The sequence below is a fragment of the Xiphophorus couchianus genome, chromosome 21 (genome assembly GCF_001444195.1).
Source record: "Xiphophorus couchianus chromosome 21, X_couchianus-1.0, whole genome shotgun sequence".
Taxonomy (NCBI): domain Eukaryota; kingdom Metazoa; phylum Chordata; class Actinopteri; order Cyprinodontiformes; family Poeciliidae; genus Xiphophorus; species Xiphophorus couchianus.
The window spans coordinates 6,965,205-6,984,840 of NC_040248.1; the positions used below are offsets into that span (position 1 = coordinate 6,965,205).

A 19,636-nucleotide genomic window follows, 5' to 3' on the forward strand; every position below is an offset into this window, starting at 1 on the left:
TCTGAAAATGCAGAACCCATGAGTTGGAAGTGTGAAGCTTCAAGATTTCTCAGAATTAGCAAAAGAAGAAGACGGGACAAAATGCAAGATCTGATATTTTGTCATGACTTTACACAAAAATTATGTTCAGCACTTTCAAAGCATTCTAAATTAACTCACTTTTCCTTCATTCTTCGGTAAATTTGCGCACAGTGAGCAAGTCAAAAGGTTGCAAGTCAATTGCCCATCCTGTTGGATTGTTTTGTGGTTTTAGTGGCACCCCCATTCATAGCACGAGGGCCCGGGACTACAGAGTAAACTCTGCAGCCGATAATTGACTTGTGACAAATTCCTCTGTTTGTTACGGGCCGTCTCCGGGTGACCGAGGACTGGCATTACACTGCATGGGGGTGGAGGGATGAAAGACATGGCTTCCAAAAAAGTCCTGTTAAGTCGAGTCTTGGCCCAGTGGTGGTGCTAGAGGGTACCAGAGCTTCCTATGGAGGGCCCAATATGCACTTATTTATGTGTTTGTTTAAACAGGGAACATATTTTCTGGATAATGTAAATATTTGACTCAGCTTTCCACAGAGCTCAGTCCTTTATATTTTAAAAGGTGCTGCACTAAAGCTTATTATGTGGTTTTGGCAGACATTTCCACTGTGGGCAGGGCTTATGTGTGAAACTTAGAAAAAGGAGGGAAAAAGGAAGAATCAATAGAAAGAAAAGAACAAATAAAGGAATGAAGGGAAGAACTGAAAATAAGGGAAGGATACCACAAAGGAAAGGAGGAATGGATACAAAAATAAATTAACTCCTGGAAGGAAGGAACGAGCAAACAAATGAAAGGACATAGAAAAGAAAGAAACAAAAGAAGGACACTAAGGAGGGAGAGAGATAGGACACAAGAGAAGGAGCACATAAAGAAAAGGAAAGATATTAGGGAGGGAGAGAGAAAGAAGGAAAGGATACAAACAAGAAAAGAAGAGGACAGCAGAAGGAAAAAAAAATGGAAAGACCAAAGGAGACATAATAAAGGAAGGAAAAAAGGATACATAGAAGGTACAGTTGAAACCAGATATTTGCACACACCAAATAAAAAGACCCATTTTTTTTTCTCACTCTGAAGTTAAACGTGACAAAACCTTTCTTGTTTTAGGTTAGTTAGAATTACCCAAATTATTTCTATTTGCTAAGAAGATGGGAAGTAAGGAAGGGAAATAGGTAAGAAGGAAAGAAGGAAGAAAGAAAGGAAGGAAGGTGAAATACAGAATAACTGTCTGGAAAACCAAATATTTTGGATGTTCTTGTTTTTTTTTCCCCCATTACTATCAAGACCTGGAAAACCACAAATTGATATTCCAGACATTCCTGATCTTGCTGTCTAGTGAGGCTGAATAAAAGCTGCATCTGGATCACAGAGACAGTAGAAGACCGACACCTGGATTCAAGACGGAGAAGACTTCATCTGGACCAGGATCAGACCAGCTGGCCTGTGAGGCTTTAGTTAGGAAAGTTCTTGATCTACTCAGGTGATGTATTTTTTTTCATGCAAGCATGTAAGTTTTGTTTGTAAAAGCAAAAGAAAGGACCCCGACCACCTCACCTGACCCTGAGGCTGTAATATTGGCACACTGGTACCTTCCCCACATGAATTCATAAACTAAACGATTAGCCTCTGTCTGTAATTGCGTTCTCCCTTTCTTAATAGAGGAGGTGAGGTAAAGAGCAGGGGGGAAAAAAACAAAGGACAGTTAATTTCTGATTTCCTCTGCTCATTTGAAGGCAAATTAAGTGTCAAACAGCTAATACGAAGCATATTTCATTTTATGAGCTTTTAATTTAATTCCACCGCCTCATATCACCGGAGCCCCGTTAGCTGTTCGCTGCTAACGCCTGCTTCTAGTCTAAAAACGAGGGGCCATAAATAAACATGTTTCAATTAGGCCCTTCACCGTAATAGGATGTGATTCTGTTCATTTGCCGGTGGTGGATGTGTCGCTGTGGCAGAGAGGAAACAAGCTGCTGGGCGTTCACTGTGTTTTTTTGGACGCCCGGTGGTGGCTGGCTCACGCGGCACGGCGGGGGGAAGCTGACTGGATTGATGGAAGTGCCGCAGGGCCAACCCAACTGTAATTACAGGCCGTAATGAAAGGTTGCATGGGGAAGTACCGCAATAATAGTCCCTGTGTACTTAGGCATATCTTTGAGAAGGCTAATAACGATTAATTCTGCACACGGTTGGGGAACTTGTCTTAAAACAATTCAATATTTCACCATAAGCCGCCTCTTGTCCGCAGTTTCCCTGGAACGGCGGCGATACATCGACTGCTCCTACTTATTTGCTTGCGTCTGACTGCAAAAAGCATTACTGAGCTCAATGCTTAAGTCCATTTACTCTTTTGGCTGCAGCTTTGCACGCGTAAAAGTTCAGCACCAGAAGACCGGGATGTGCAATTAACTCCAATTTGCCATCAGGTGGTTTCTTTAATACCACATGTGACAAGTGCTTCTTTTCACAGAGGAATTCGGTGCTGCTTTTTAATAAAGCTTGCAATATTGCTTCTTCGCAACGCAACAGCTTTACAGCTACTAGATATCGTGCTTTGCAGGAGTACAAATACCCCGTGAAACTTTGTTTACAAAGAAAGAGCTGTCCGAAATTTACGATTCTTAATGTGGCACCCTAAAAAAAATTTAGTACAATTCTCAGAAGACTTTATTTAGTAAATCCACCTGTGTGCAATTTAATCTCAATAGAAATACCTCTGTTCTTTAAAGGTCTCAGTGGTTTATTAGGGAACATTAGTGGACAAACAGCATCATGAAGATGAAGGAACACAGCACATAGGTCAGGGAGAAGGGGTTGGATTAGATTAAAGCAGAGTTAGGTTTTAAGGGAATATTTTAAGGTTTTAACATCTGTTGGAGGATGATTCAATCCATTCTGAGATGATGGAATGAGTACGGAGGTAAAAGCCTTCCAAGTCAGGCCAGGCAACGGACATCTGGGTGACTTTGGAGAAACTTTAGAAGTCAACGTCTCAGGTCTGAGAAGTTGTAAGAGTAAAGCATGAGCATGAGTAAAGCGTGAGAGACGAAGGTTATCTTCAACTGGTGCATTTAACACACCTGTTGTACTGAAATGACCTGAGACAGAGCAGATAAACGGTCTCCAACCTTGATCAGAGGCTTTGACATGTTTGACCCTGTTAGAACAGGGTCAAACAAGACGATCAAAATTATACAAAATGTCGAGTGTAGAGAGGAAAAACAATATCCATCATTCAAATTTCACTATCCATTTTGTGAAACATGGTGGCAGCAGCACCATGCTGTGGAGATGCTTCTTTTTTCCTTCAACAGGAATAAAACCTCAGTTGGGAAAATCAGGACAATTATTAACCAAATACTTCAGAAATCTAGTTTTTATGCAAGAATGGTAAAGTTAAAGGCAATGTTGAAAGAAAACCTGTCTCTGTTTTTTAGCATAAACAAGAAATCTGTTGTAAGACTTGAAATGTGCTTTATTTAAGAGACATTTTCTGTTTGTTAAATTTTTACTCGTAAAAAATAACTTAAGTTACAATTACATTTTATTATGTTGGTGTATCAAAGAAAATTCCACAAAATTACAGTGAGGTTTGTTTGGGGTCTGAAAACTTTTCCCAGTGCCTTGTAAAAGGCATGACAACGAGTTCACAGAGTCCATTTAAATGCGTTTGGCCACTCAACAGCTGCCTTATAATCATGACAAATAGTTTCCGTCAACGTTGCACGTCATATGAAACAGCTCGGAGCTTAATGGTTTGGATAAAAAGGCCTTAAGTAGCGAGGCAGAGTGCGGCCGTGTCTCCGGTGACAGCGAGCCAAGCGCACGGGTAATTCCCGTCCAAACAGAGTGACTGAAGACGGCGCCACCTCTCCGCCTTAATTCAATTCCCTGCCTTAACGTTGTCCCTCCGCCCTCTCCTCATTTTTCTTCCTCGTCTCCCTCCCTAACCTGTGCTCCACATCGCTCCAAAGCACTCCTGACGGATAACAAGCCCGGCTGTTTGTTTGAGCCCGTGTTGCCTGCGCGTGTTCGCCCCATTATCTCCGCATAAGCTAAATGCTAAATTATATTTGCCATTTTGTTTGCAGTGACATGGGACATCAATCACCTCCCTTTTTTAGTCTTTTCTTTTTCTTTTTTTTAGTTCCTCCCTTTCTTCCTCTGGTGCGGCAGGAGAGGTTGAGAGGTGGGGTGGGCTGGAGGTAGGGGGGGTATAAAAAATTCATTACGCTTAGTGGCACATCAGCAAGGGAGAGATATGACTCCTGGAGGAGAAGGAGGGAGGATGGGGTTGAGTTGATAATGATAAAGAATATCAAACATAATGCGGCCCAAGTAGCTGCCCCATTCAATTTGTCCTCATAGCGCCATGATCGCTTCCTTCGCCTGGAAAACAAGCGCCGCAGGGACAATGAAGCAGCTAGTAGTGGTGCTTACTACTTGGATGCAAAGAATACAAATGATGAAGGTACGGTGAACAGAAAGAAAGAAGGAAAGTGCTTTTGAAGTTCTTCTCTGACCCACCCAGTCTCCAGTAAGAGTCACACCGACTGACCACCTTTGTCCTTAACGAGGAATAACGCCGTGTTTTTACCTGACTCTACATATTTGATAGACTGAACAGTCAAGAGCCCATCTGTGTCTGTCTAAGACGGGTTGATGTCGGCAGAGGCATCACTCCCCGCTCCTCCTGACAGGGCTTGATCATGAGAACCGGGCGCGCTCCCAGGCTCCCCTTGGCCCCGCTCTTATTTTCATGTCTCTGACACATGTTCATTTGCTTCTCTGACATGCAGATCATGTTGCGCACGCACGGGGGCCGTGGCCTTTGATCCTGAGAGGCAGAGAGGACGCTCCACGCCCAGAGGCGGAAGGAAGTTTTCGGGGCTTGATTTGTATCGGTTGTGATCAGCAATATTTTAGGGTCTGTGTTTGTGTGTGTGACCGGTTTGAGAGACTTACACATGAAGAGGGTTTACGGGCGATGGCTCGTAGATGTAACGTCCCTGGGTGTGTCTGTCGTCAATTGGCACAGGAGGATGGAAGGTGGGGAAGAACGGTGGAGCGGCTGTGTGGAAAAGAAAAGAGAAAAGCAGACTTTCGTAAAACACTTCTTCATATTTCCATGTGAATTTCTTTAGGTAATCTAAAACCCAGCTGTAATGAAAGGCTGATGGCTATCTTTCAGTGGACCCACCCAAAATGAGAGCTCATTAAATGCTCAGAGCAAAAAGTGGCCAGCTCTGAAACATTCGCAGTGGAAGTCTTTGTAAACCTGTCTTTAGCTTCAGCCGTCTTTCCATCACCTCTCCGCTGAAGTGAAACAACCCCACAGCATGTTGCAGCCACCGCCATGTCTCACAGTTGAAACGGCGTGATGTGAAATATCATTTTTTTTGCAAGTAGGCCAAAATATACGTTTGGTATAATCTGATCAGAGCACCTTCTTCCACAAACATGTTGGAAGAAGCTTACAATGCCTTACGTTCTTCCACTCTTCCATCAAGGCAAGATTTTTCTGAGTCTTTCATAGTTTCAATTTACCAGAGCATCTTTTTTAAGGTTTGCTATGTTTCCTGCATGGTTTGTGGCAAACTGCTAAAGGGACTTCCTGTGGCTTTCTTTTTGCCAAAGCCGAAATTTGTGGAGTGCAAAACTAAAAGCTGTCCTAGTTGGCCTCATTCTCCCATTTGCTGTACAAAAGCAATACCATAGCATGATGCAGCCACCGCCATATTTTACTGAGGGAACAGTGTCTGCCATGCAGATTGTGAAGTGCTAATCTGCATGGCAGATGGTGTAATAAAGGCAGCCAAGGAAGTAAAATTTTAGTCAGTTATGAAAAGACGACCTTCTCCCACATTTCTGGCATTTTCTACTTGTCGCAAACCTCAACCATGGCTTCTTGTGCCTTTCTTTAAACAGTGGATTTCACCCATCTGTGTTGTAAATCTCAGTTATTATGGGCTCATTCTCTGATTATTGCTCTCCTTGCACATCACATACTCCCACTTTAATGGACATGTCTTGAAAGGTCTGCTATTTTGTCATGTCGTTGATAGATTGAACATTTTCCTGTGAGCTTTAATCCTTGCTTCAAGTTTTTCCCTAACTTGAGGATTGGACGTAGGGAAGAACGGTGGAGCAGCTGTGCAGCAAAGAAAAAGAGAAAAACCTACTTTTTTGAACATTTGTTCTTAAGTCCATGTGAGACCATTTTGCTAATCCAAATCACAGCTGCCATGAAAGACAGAGCCTGATGGCTATCTTTCAGTGGACCCACCCAAAATGAGAGCTCATTAAACGTGCAGAGTTAAAAGATGCCCTGCTCTGAACCGTTTGTTGAGGAAGTCTTTCTAAACGTCTCAAGGCTGATAGAACTCAAAATAAGCAGCGGTAAATAACCAAAAGAAAAGCAGCCAAACGGCACATTTCTCACCGTGCCGAGCATAATGTGGTTTCACACAAAGGATAACATTTAAGTACAACCAATGGAACGCGCCGAACGAGAACAAAAACATCCTTTTCCGGAGGCTTCTTTTTCTACAACCCTCCCCACTCCAACCAAGATAAAACATTACAACATTTGCATAATATGTGCTTGCAAGCTTTTCTCTATTTTTACTGCTGAAATTGAAACTCTTGCACCACATTCACACTAAAATCCCACATGTGTGCCACTCATCTTCCAACCTTAACTGAACTCCAAAAAAAAAACCTTGATACTAAATCTGGATTTGGGTTCTAGAGCACCGACTTGTTCACTTCGGGACAAGTCGAAACAAGCGGACAACAAGTAGGAATCTTTCAACAAGAGCTGCCAACCTGAGTGGTGAAACTAAACAAAAAGGCCAAAGTAGAATTTCGTCTTCATTCACATCTCTTTTCCTGAAGCACGTGTCGGTTTATTGCCTGTTGCCGAGGCCAAGCTGCGTCTCGGCACCCTGAGGCAAAGCATGTGTCAACATCTGTTTAACTTCACTCAGCAAGTCTAACGCTGCTAGGTATGTGTTTTTACTTCTTGTTTTCGCCTGTAAACATTTGAGCCAAGTGGGCAGGTGGCCAAACAGCGGGGGGTGCCAGGCAGTTACGCAGGAGTGGAGGCCATGACAAATGCAGCTGCATTGCTGGGCAGCGCAGCAGGTGTTGATCAGGCGCTGCTTACCTCATCGTTCACTCATTTCACACAGACATTTAGTGCCAGATTGTGATAAAACACAGACAGTCGAGAGGTGATCTGGTTGGTGTTGTTTGCAATCCTACAGGATTAGGTGTAGGCATAAAGCGGGACTTCCTTAAAGAGCCAAACGAAAGAGACTTCAATAAAAAAGAAAAGGACGAGAAGCTGAAGTCAAAGTCGGGTGAGATCAGACCGAATGGAGAACCAAATGGAGTACCTGAAAACTCACTGAAGTTAAGCAAGATCTATGGATTAAACAAATTTATTTGCTTTGGAAATATTTCTGGTTGCAAAAAGCACCAAGTCATCGCAAGAAAACTAAGTTCACCCATTACTTTTATTAAGGCAGCGCTGTTTAAAAACTAGTGTTAAAAAGTTACGATAGGCATGCATGTTAAGCAGCTGACTGCAGGCTAGCTACATCAGCAGATAGCCCAAGTAAGCATAAGAATTGCCATAATTTATCACTGGATCGTTCTGTTGCAACTTTCTATCATTGTAATTTTATGCCTTAGCATGGTAATGCTACTAGTACCAAAGTTCTGTTTGTTTTTGGAACTAGAGGCCTTATTTCAAAAGTCATTTTACAGAAAAGAGGGTGCAAAGAGAAAGAGAAGAAATAGCTTGAAAATAATAACCTAACATAGGAAAAGCACGACGAGAACTGTGGCCTCTCCACTGTAGGCTCTACTAATTAAGCTGCCCAGATCCCCAATGGTAGCAAGGTTTATTAAGATTTTGAAAAGGAACCAATTTGAAAAATGTGAAGAAGTTTTTGGTCAAGCTGTTCCCTTGAGTTTTCTCTGTGTGGAGCATAAAGCTGCCCCTCCCCCACCTGCAGCTGCTGGTTAGCTAGTTAAAGAGAGTTACTGCACTTCCCCTAGCTTACAGTGAAAATAAGTTTGAATGTTTGCAAATATTTTTCAGAGAGAAAAGCAGATAACAATCAAAGGTCAACACTGTTTTCAAAAACTATCCAAAAATGTAGATTTTATACTTATAAAACCCTTTTAGTAAAAACACTTAAAGCAAGTTTTCTGCACAAACAGCTCCTTCTCAAAACTGATGCAGCGGAGTTAACGTGTCCTTTGCTTTAACATTTTTGCTCTAAGTGAAACAAATTTGTCCCTCTTCTCTTTTAAAGGTCTCATCTTTTAAGCCTATTTTTGAAACCAGGCCTGCCTTCAGAGCATCAAACAGATGCAACTTGAGTATTTTTAGAAAGATATTTACAGGTTCTCTTCAGAGAGTGACACGCAAATTTGTACAACAGGCAGCTGTAATCTTCTCAAACTTCTTAATCTTGTAAACTGACTAACATAATAAATAAAAACACATAACTTAACTTGAACTCGTGTAGTTTTCTGGAAATATCTTCTTTTGTTTCTGTGTTAATGCATGAATGAAATTGTCATTTAGGGTCAGTAAAACTAACTGAAAGGAATATAGCAGTTTCCTTTAAGATTGGGTGCATATTTTAGAACTTAGTGTTATGATCCCGAGTTGTTTTGGATTTTGATCTATTCTAGTTTGAGTATTCTGTGTTCTTAGTCTTTCTGGTTATGTTTATTTCTTGTTCATAGTTATTCTTACTCTAGTTTAATTATGTTGCTTAAATCTAGTTATTCTTTAGCATTAGATTTATTTTTCCTGTTCCCCATCTACTCTCTCTCGCTCCCTGTGCCACTTTCCCTCTCCCTATCGTCAGTCTTCCTCCTGTTCTCCTCCTTTAACTTTTCTACTTTAAAACAATTTTTTTATGATCTGTAACCACGGAAACAAGGTGTTGTTTTTACAATTGGGAGTAGCATTAGTATCTCAACAGCTCAAATAATACCTAAACTATGACCCCAAATCCCAAAGGAGTTGAAAAGCTGGCTTCATGAATGCAAAGAGAGAGAAGGAGGAAGTTCAAGGAAAATATCCCCGACTCCAAAGTCTCTCTGCCCGGCTTCCTCACCGTACAGTCAATCAGAGATTTAAAGAGGAGTGGGAAAAAAGCAAATGAGGTGGATTAGCTGTGCTTGTCAACAATGAATGGTGTCATTCAGGACATACTATTGTGAAATATTGTCTCTGCTGCCTGGATTTTGAGCTGTTAGCATGACAGTCATGAGAATGTCAGAGTCGTCAGTCAGAGGCTTTTTCAGATTATTTGAAAGACCGACTGCTGTCCTAAATAACAGTTATTTGCAATAAATAAAGTAGTTTTGAATTGAACAGAATTGAATTTAGAGTCATGGCTGAATAAAACTGCACTCATTTTCAGTCTTTATTTGTAAAGATGTGTCTATATCTTCATAATCGTGCACCATTTTCTATTGGTGTGCCCTAATAAAATACATTGAAGTGGGGAACTGTAATGTGACATCATGTGAAAGAGTCCAGAGGGGATGAACACTTTTGCCAAATTCTGTAACAAGTAAATGTAAAAGTTAGGCAAAGTTTTAATCCAGCGCTCCCAGTTACAGAGATAAGTGCTACAATCCGACTCCATGCGGCTCTGGGAAGTATCTGACCACTCCAACTCTGCTTGTTTGATGGTTTTCTCCCGATGATGTTTTTCTGGCTCAGCTCACGTTGGCTGATTTCAGAGCTGCTGCTGCTGCTGCTGCTTCTAAGGGAGGGAGGGATGAGGGGAAGCTGGGATGAGCTCGTAGTAGACGAGGGCAGAATCTGATCTGTTTACTCGCCGCAGCTCCACTCGTGGGCTTTTTCGGCCCTTTTGGCTGTCAGATTCGGAAATAAAGCTTTCAGGTTTTACACCGCGTGTTGCGCGCATCAGCTCAGTGCTGGTAAAAAATTTATGCTCTCTAATCTAGCTCCTCCCCTGCCCACATAGCAGGAACTTTGTACTAACCTCTGTCATCCTGGCCGATCGGATGGGGGGGAGGATGACTGCAGAGATTACAAACTGTGAAATAATTTCAAAGACTCCACCTATTTGCTTCTTTGCAACACATGCTTTCATTCCCACATCCAGCACTCCTCATTGAATTACCCAGACCTCTTTTGTTTATGTCTCAGGAGGCACTCACTCAGCACAGCCCACTGCATAGACCGGACCCTTTTTCTCTCTCCTTCATCACTCCTTCCCTCCCTCGCTGCCGCACGACGAAACCATTCCACTGAGGTTTATTTAAATCGTCTCGCAAGTTTACTTTACCATAGCCCTGTCTAAATACAGCCTGCCACCTCTTTTACACCAGCGCAGCTCTCCATTAGCAAGGCAAACATGCTCATGTCACTGGAGGGGGGAATGTATACAGTCACAGAGAACAGAGAGCGAAGTAGAAGCGGGGGAGAGCCTCCATCCTGCAATCCATCTCCACTGTTTCCTGTTGGGACTCCTTACTGTTTACTCCAGGACTAAATTGCCCCTGCTCTTCTGGATATTCAAGGGGTATTCTGGCCCTCTGATACAAAATACAGCTGGAAGGCAAGGAGGAAGCCCAAAATGAAATGCACATCTGAGGTTTAGCTTCCCTACTGCAGCCACACACCACAGCAGCTGAAGCATTCCTTCAGAGGAAAGTAACTGTGTTGTTGTTTCTTTTATTTGTTTTTTTTTGTCCTGGAAGAAAATGTGGTAAATCGCCAATATCACGCAGTACCTTATAAAAATATTCATACCAGATGAACTTTTTATGACATTACATTTGAATTTTGAAAGTCTGACACAAAGCGGTGCATAACTGTTAAATGGATAGAAAATCCATTTAACAATTTTAAGTCTAGACATTCTAATCCACAAATTAATTTAGCTCTGACCTTTGACTATGCCATTCTAACCAACCTATGTGTATGCTTTCCCCTTCCTTTAAAGCTCTCGTCTGTTTGCTTCTGCTGTTTCTAGGAATTTATTCTCAGCTTCAGGTTCAAGTCTTTTACTCCATCCATCTTTTTTTTATTTAAAGCATCCTCACAGAATGATTCCACCATCATCTTGTTTTACTATAGCTATGGTTTTAAAAAAAAACTTTAAATAACTTTCCTTCTAGCTATCAAGCTACTTTGATGGCGTATTAATATTTTGTCTTTTATGATGGTTACATTTTTGATGTATTTCTCATTTTTAGTATTATTTTTAAAATTTGCCTCTCATTTCAGAAAAACAGAGTTGTAAAGAAGCTTGCAAATGTATTCAGATTTTTAAATCACACTTAAATGTTTTATACTCTCAAGAAAATGTTAGTATTTGACAAAGATAACCTAAATAAATAGGGAAAAAGCTGTTTTCGAATGATGATTTTGTTTATTGAAGTGAAAGTAATCTATGCCAAAAGAGAAAGTAATTCTCCAATTTTTGTTAAATTGATTTATTATTCATCATAAACAAAACTGATATTTTTGGTTGCAGTCAGACCAGTAGAACTGAGAAATCAGCTAAACAGAACCAGTCTGTCAAGATGAAGTATGCTAAAGATTTCAGACTTAGAAATTTGTATCTATCAGTATAAAAATGGTTACAAAGCAATTTTCTAAGGCTTTTGGACTCCAAAAAAAACGGAATGAGAGTCATTATCACCAAGAAGGATAGTATGGAATAGTGGTGGACCTCATCAGGAGCGCACTGACTACAAAAACCACGAGAGCGCATCGATGACTCATTCAGGAAGTAACAAAACCAACAACATCTAAAGCACAGAATGTTTCCCTGCCATAGTTAGGATCAGTGTTCATGATTCATCAATAAGAAAGACACAGAGCAGAAAGGTCATCAGTTGGTGAAATTCACTGATGACCAAAAAGAACAAAAAGTCCCATTTCAAATTTGACAAAGAAAAAAAAAACATTTATATGCTCCTCAAGACTTTTGGGAAAACATTCTGTGGTACCTTTCGGAAGGTGTATATCATGTTGCATGTTGCATTTTCCTCTGAGCAAAGCTGTATTTTGTACTTGTACATATAGGTAGATAGATATCCATGTACATATATACAATAGCTACAGACATATGTAGATAGATATAGATATACAGTAGATATAGATATATGCATATTCTAATATGTGATTGGTATTTTTGGAACCAACAGAAAACTAGAGTTTAAAAAAACACTCAATTTCCTCACTCATCAATCAGCCTTTCTCCACTCTTCCTAATTATTTTTAATTACTTTGGCTTAACTTTTTAGAATGGCACCAATTCTTTTTTTCTCAGTCTTTTACAGGAAGGGATGGAAGTTATTAAGATATGATAATAAATGGGTCTTAATGAAAGGGCAATTAGAAGCAAACTTTGACCAGACTCATTAATTCTAATTCAACACAAGCTCAGGACCAAAAGCCAGCTTCTCCTTCATTAAAGAGAGGATGGTAATTGCCTTGTCCTTTATTGGACACTTGATTCATTTCAAAAGGAGGTTTAGGAATAAAGCCGAAAGCACATTATTTCCAATATCCTCATTGGTTAATCTCCACTCATAATAGCAGTGTTTCCTACAAAGGATACTCTCTGCACTTTGGGACGTATGTGATGTGATACTCGTGGTAAATTTCTGTCAGTTTCGATTCTTATTTGGGTTTTGGTACTAAAAGCAATTTCTCTTCTTTTTTTCTTTGTTGTCAACTCAGCACTGGGAGATTATTGTCTCAACGGGTAAACCTGGACTCGCTCTTTCTTCTGGTAAAAGGTTCAGTGACTCTGCTCTAACAGGGTGTCACCCGCAGCCGAGGATGAAACTCTCCCCCATAAACAGAGCACTTCTCATCGACGCTCCGCTGCGAGAGCACAAAGAGCCAGTGACAGATTGTCATAAGCGACTAAGGCGGAGTGAGAAAAAAGGGCTGCCGCGGCCTGCTCCAGAGGTTTGTGAATTGCTAATGTGGAACATATGAAGCCTGCGCCGGAGCTGTGACTGCCAGATTTTATTATGCCACCTCTCTTTACCGCTCGTGATCTCATGGCTCCGGCATGCTCGTCTGCAGCGAAGGCCCACGCTTCACGCTGCAACTTTGCAACAGTTTGCACAAAGTGTAAATGATTCCCGAGACTGTCTTTGTGCAAGTTTTAAGGCGTATATATGTGCAGCTCTTGTTGCTCCTTATTGGAAGTGAAAGCAAGCAGGAGTTTATGACTTCACCCTGCAAAAGAGGAGGGACTTGTTCCTGGCTCCTGCTGCAAAAGATGTTCCCATGAGGCAGATAAATCAGAGGCTCCCCTGTATATTTTTTCTTTCTAAACTTTGGATTGAGTAGATGAATGTTGTCATTATTATAAAGCAAAATTTAAAGAAACATGTGTCAGGTAGTATTCGTCATGCTTGGCATCTAAAAGCAGAAATAGCTGATATGTCTGATACATAAAATGTTTACAACAGTATAATTTTTTATTTGTTTTTTATAGATATTTCTGCAATGCAAAACATGGAGAGAGAAAACCTTATATAACTTTAGGATTCCAAAAATTGCAATAACTTCCCAAAAAAAAATGGATCATGGTTTTATTTTCATTAATTAGCTTGTTGTAAGAAGACAATGTGCTGTATAGGGATGAGAATTTGTTTTAATACAAAGTATATCGTTTTATACCTTCTCTTCAAGCTTTGTTTTCATATGCCAAACAAACAACAATACCACAAGGTGGCAGTAATGGACCAAGTTGTTTTCCAAGCACCATAGTCTCCTAGTGTCCGGTATTGTCATTCTACTTTTATTTAGAAAGAAGCAAAAGATTGAAAATTAAAACGTCCAATGAGATGAAAAATGGCTGCGGTCACATTTGCTACCAAAGTTAGCCAAATCACACATGCGGTAATGCAGCTTATTTTTTTATCTGAGGGCATAGAACTTGTGGTAAGAAGACTCACACCAAGTGTTTAATCTAATCAAATTGAAATAAACATTTTTAAATAACAGAAAAAGACAAGCTTCTTGAAGCTACTTCTAAAGCTACTTCAGCTTTGTATTGACTCCGAATCTATTTTAGTAACTTTAATGAGCACTAATGTGCAAAAGCAGGCATGAATCCTTTTCAATATGTTCTACGTACATTTACTATTTGTGTATATGTACATGCAGGGAGTGTCAGTATAGACGAAATATTACGATCATGATGGACTAATTATCAAGATTAACATAAGATTTTTGGCTGAATTTTCCATCTACAGTCACCAGGTGGCAGCAGAGAGGTACACTTCGCATTCAACTGTAAAAGCCTAAAAAGACACAACAGAACAACTTCAGTTCCAGGTGCGGATCAATTCAACCTTTCGCCAGTTTGTTCTTTGGTAGTTTTTGTCTTCTAATGTCCAATGTTTATGGGAACAAAAGGGACCCAGCTGTCTTGGGACATGCACCACCTTGGGGACGTTTTGCACCTGCTTTGTTCAAATAACTTGAACTTCCACCAAATAGTGCAAATGTTGAAATAGTAGAGATTCTAAGTTGATCTGAAAAAAATTTTGGGTCTTGGAATGAAAATATTAAAAACATATTGCTTGCAAAAAAGACTTTCCACAAAATCTGGGACAATCAGAAAGATATTTTTAGAGGTTTTGTCAGCTCTAGTGGCCTTTTTCAAGCAGTTGTCAGACAGAAAAGTGGGTTCTGAGTAAGGGGGAAAGCATGCAGCAAAAGTAATCGGGCCAGGACTTGAACCTGTGAAGGCCGTATCAAGGACTAAGGTTTCCATACATGGGTCACGCTTTGTCCCCACAGGGATTTTTGTTGTGTACATACAGTATGTCATATTTGCTGGCGATAATGCCTGTATGCATCATGTATGCATGCCTAAACTACAAAACAACAGCAGTTTTTGATTTCACTTTCCTTCAAGAGAGTGGCTCTTGATCACTCTGATGCTGAAAAAGGATGGAAACTCCCAGAAGACCATCAGGAGAAGCAGTTTGGAAGCTGCCTCTCTTGTGACGCCAAATTCCCCCTCTCTGATCAACCCCCTCTCACCCCGCCTCTCGCCATGTTTGTTTACACTGAGACCTCAAGCTGTTTGGACATGTAAATAACACTTTAAGAGACTGTTTCGCTAAGCTCAATGGGAGTTGCTGTTGACTTTTGGAGCGCTTTGCCTAATTACAGGTCCCAGATTGTTTCAGGTCTAATGGCCTAATTACCGCTGTATAAATTAGCCTAATGCTCATGCTGTGCAGAGATTTCTCGGCTTGCATTGCAAAGCGGGGGCACTGCAATACAGATAAGAACAAGCTTTTATTCAGCAAAAATACTATACGGAGCAGGAAAGAAAAGTAGCAGAGAGGTTAAGCAACAGAGGAGTGCTGAGCGTCGGCTTGCCAATCTGTCTGCCATTCATCATATGCACCAGGCTGGCAGATCAAACTCTGCCCTTCCTCTATAAATCAATAGTTCATTCCTTTTTCTGCTCTGCTCTTCTACCCTTTTGCCTTCTGAGTCTCTTTCTCTCTTCGTCAATGGCTCTCACACCCCTAAGCACAAACAGCCTCTGTCGGTGAAAGTAATTAACATGGTGCAACAGAGAAGAGAAAATGAGCAGTAAAAAGAGAAACGATAACAGGCAGCTTTCTGTTCAAGTATACATTCCAAAGCTTCTCGCTGTCACAAGCAATTTGTCTGTCTAGACCTAACAAGGCGGCCGATGCCCAAACTTTCTGCTCACGGTTCTACAAGTTGACGCATATTTCTGCTCTTGAACTTGTTGCTCAATCAGTTTTGAATATTTAACTATTTCCCACAACAAAAATGTTGATTTAAACCAAATCCTAAAGGTTTTGAAGAAGAGAATCACCAATAATTTATGTTCATGCCAGCAAGACTTTCAGTATTCCCGGGCATTCCAGCATCTGCAAGACATTTACTATCTAGTCCATCTCAACAAATTGCACACTAGCACAAGTTTTTCTTGACAGAACGCGGCTCTTTCAGGGGGCCCCCAGCACGATTCAACTATTTTTTTCTTAATCTCTCTCTCTCTCTCTCTCCCACTGGTTCCCATATGGATCCGTGAGTGAAGGGAATTTAAGAGGGGCCTCTGTCTAGCTACAATCTATCTCCTGCATTTGCAGAATTTGCCCCAGATTGGGATAAGCTGGGGAGCAGAACAAAGAGCTGTGCACCTTTGCCGCCCCATCACGCTCCCACCCAGCTGGGGGAACAGACACAGCAGTTTAGTAGCTGAAACATTTCACTACACCGCTATCCACGTCCCAACTTTATCTTTTACATCTGTCTATCTCCCTTTCTCCAAACTATAATAACTCTGAGGCAGAGAGGGAGTTGATTTAAACCTCAGATCGACTCAGGAGGACTGCAGTACATGCTTTTTCCTTCCACTACTACTCTGTTCTTTCTAGTAAAAAAACACCACCTACTTCAGGGATTTGATTTTTTAGGAAATCTGAATTTAAAAGCTGGGGTCACAGGTAAAAGTCTGCAGATATTTTTTTACCACTAAAAACATCAAGATTAAGCAACTATGTAATAAATCCTCCAGATTAAGTGCCTGCAACTTGCAGGTCCAGATCCACATTTGGCTCTTTTGACCCTCCAAAGTGGCCCTTTTAGAGAAACTTTATATATACCTGAGCAGTGCTTTAAATAGAAAAGTAATAAAACAGCTAACTTTAGCAATATTTGCATAGAAATTCCACATCAGAGCAACATCAATGCTACAAGAAATCCAGCAACTCACTACTAGCTCCAGTGGAGTAGAAAGCCTGATTAAACTAACAGCTTGTTATAATTGTGAAGGTGTAAATATTTTCTGCAATATGTATTTGAAAATGTAAACTATTTTAAGCAGGTGTTTATATTTTTGCTTACACCTATGTATTTAATTTTAAAAAATATTAATTAAATGTTACACATGACATTGTTAAAAGTGTAAAGATATTACATTGAAATTATATAATATTGGTGTACATACTGCACACACTAGAGTTTTTGCTCTGAGTTTTTGTACAGTGAGAACCTCTTACTGGCCCAGTCCAACCTACTTGTGACTTGAATTTGGATAAACTTGTATAATCCAAATATTTTCCTTCTGCCCTCACAGTCTACTCCCATGTTCTCTACCCCCTTTCAAGCATTACACAGAGTCTGCACTGGTCTCAAGGGGTACATGGCCATTATTTTAGCTAACAAAGGAAAGTGTGTGTCACAGAGTAAAGACCGGTGTCACAGCAGCAGGCAGACAAATGGCTTCTAGGCTCTGCAGGGCTAGATATGGTTTGACGCCCTTTGAACCAATTAGATCGAATAAATACCACAACATCTGGAACTCTCTGATTCTCCTTCTATTCCCCTCTCAGTGGTGCTTCTATTCATGTCACCTTACCCTCTCTTTCACCCTGTTTCTAACTCTACTTCTTCTAGCTAATCCAGCCTCTCAATATTCGAGGCACATCCTCCTGATCTCTCCTCTTTCCCTCCTCACGGCATCCAAAAACAAGGACAAAGTTGTAATCCATTTACTGCACTCTTGTCAGTTTCCACCCAAATAATCCGAAAAGACGTATGACTGGGCCCTAGATACTGTCAGGGGACAGAAAGGCAAGAAGAGGCAGAATGCACTAGAGGGTAAGAACGAGAAGGAGCCATTGAAGAAGAGGAAGGAGCAAAGAGAGCTTGAGTATAAGCAGGAGGAACTTGTGTCCCAGGGATTTGAGTTTTGGTCACGCAGGTGGTACCCAGGGGCCTTCCTCTGACTCGAGCAGAGAGACAACCTTAAAGAGGATTAACCCTTCCGGGGGGCTTTAATGAGACCTGAAAGTGCTGGGCACCAGAGAGCCAGGGCCGACTGAGGTTCGCTGGCCTCGCATCCCAGCGGTTGAGGCGCTCGTGCAGCCCCCGTGGCCTGCAGCTGCCCACTCGCAATGAGCTACATCAAAGCGCCCGTCTGGGAAACGGGAAGGTGGAAAGGCAACGCGTTGGAGCGGGAGAGGCGGGAGGAGGGATGGAGGAATCCCTTATCTCCTCCTGAGAGGATGCTGCTCTGTGGTGCAAGATTGTCTGGAGCTGCCACCTGTCCCAGGCATCTTTGAAGGCAACACTAAAGCCTGTGATGGGCCTGACCTCCTTGAGCTCCCATTCTTTTATGTCTCTCTTCATTTTCTGCTTTGTTACACCCCCTCCCTGCTCATTCCTTTCATTCTCTCACCGACTCTTCTTCTTTCCCCTCCAACTCAGCCATTTGTCTTTTCTCCAGTGATTTCTTACATTTCACCAGCCTGGTAGAAACATTTTAATTACACTGTGCTCATCAGCCTCCTCTCCATGTTGAACAATAAGCACTTGTGGCCCTCCAGAGACAAGAGCCAGATACGGGTTGTTGGCTGTAGGAATAAGGGTCCTTATCTTCACCGCAGTAAGAGAGAAATGAATACAGAAAAGGATGAGATTTGAATAGAAGAGAAACAAACATGTTTATTCTCCCTCATCTCAGAGGTGATTATCCTGCTGGAAACTGGAAGGTAAACTTAAGGAAGAGCTGGGTATTTTAGAGAAGCCCCCTTCGGCGTTTGGCGTTGTTGTTTTTTTGTTGCCAATTGTAGCTCATTTTCTCTTTGAACAAATCTTCATGTTAAGTCTTTTTGTTCTTACTTGCCTCTGCAAGTTGACTGATTAACCAGCCACACACAAAAGCAGTTCAATATACCAACAGTCGTTGCGGCGATCCAAGGAAATGCGGACCATTCCTTCGGAGCGTCTTTGGCTCTCGCCTTAATTCTTTTTTAGCCTCTTCACATTTAATCTTGTCATTGTCAATGAGGGCCGCCATTACTCCAAGATATTAAGTTCACACTTATGAGCCTTGTGGCGAGAGCACCACATGACCTTAAGACAGTATGAGAGTGCATTCCCGGAGCACTTCATACTCTGCTTAACCCTCTTAAATCATCACGCACTACAAAGGGGCCGAAAGCATGTGAGAATATTGCCTATCTTACAGCATGAGATGGCTCTAATAAGCTATATAAAAGGGGATCATCTGATTATCCCTGGTGCACTGGACCAAGGGGCCAGAGCAGAGCGTGGGCCTATGTTGTTCTTTCTTGATGAAAGGAGGTGGATGGAAGGGATCCCTCTCCATCGCCTGCAGTCTGCCTCAGGCTTCTCTGTGCCTGCGCACCACTGGGGGACTACACTGAGCCACCGCACTCAAAAAGCCAATATTGAAACAATCACAAAGACAAACACTTACCCTTGAAACAGGCACGTGTCCTCTCACCCCAGGCTTTCCTCCCTATTTCCCCAGTCCTTTAGGGAAGGGAGGGTGTTTGAACCTGCTTCCGAGCCAGTTGTCACATTTAAACTGACAAGAGACTGGAAAGTTTGTTCTTTGAGTTCAAATAAATTATCAAGAGACAAAAGAATCTTTTTCTTGTTCTTTGCATGTATACACACATTGTTGCTTTGAAATTTTACAGTCTTCTTACCTGAAATTTGCAACCCTTTGTCACATTACAGCAGAAAGGATTTTATGTGAT

The 19,636-nt window shown here is 41.4% G+C and overlaps 1 protein-coding gene across 4 annotated transcripts in view; it reads right to left on the reverse strand.

The window, feature by feature from the left end:
- gli3 (GLI family zinc finger 3) overlaps positions 1 to 19,636 on the reverse strand; it is a 122,302-nt gene that overhangs the window by 48,202 nt on the left and 54,464 nt on the right. For all 4 annotated transcript variants that reach the window (XM_028005134.1, XM_028005131.1, XM_028005133.1 and 1 more), the window contains exon 4: positions 4,997 to 5,102. In XM_028005134.1, coding sequence (XP_027860935.1) covers positions 4,997 to 5,102 — 106 coding nt within the window. The remainder of the gene's footprint in view (positions 1 to 4,996; positions 5,103 to 19,636) is intronic.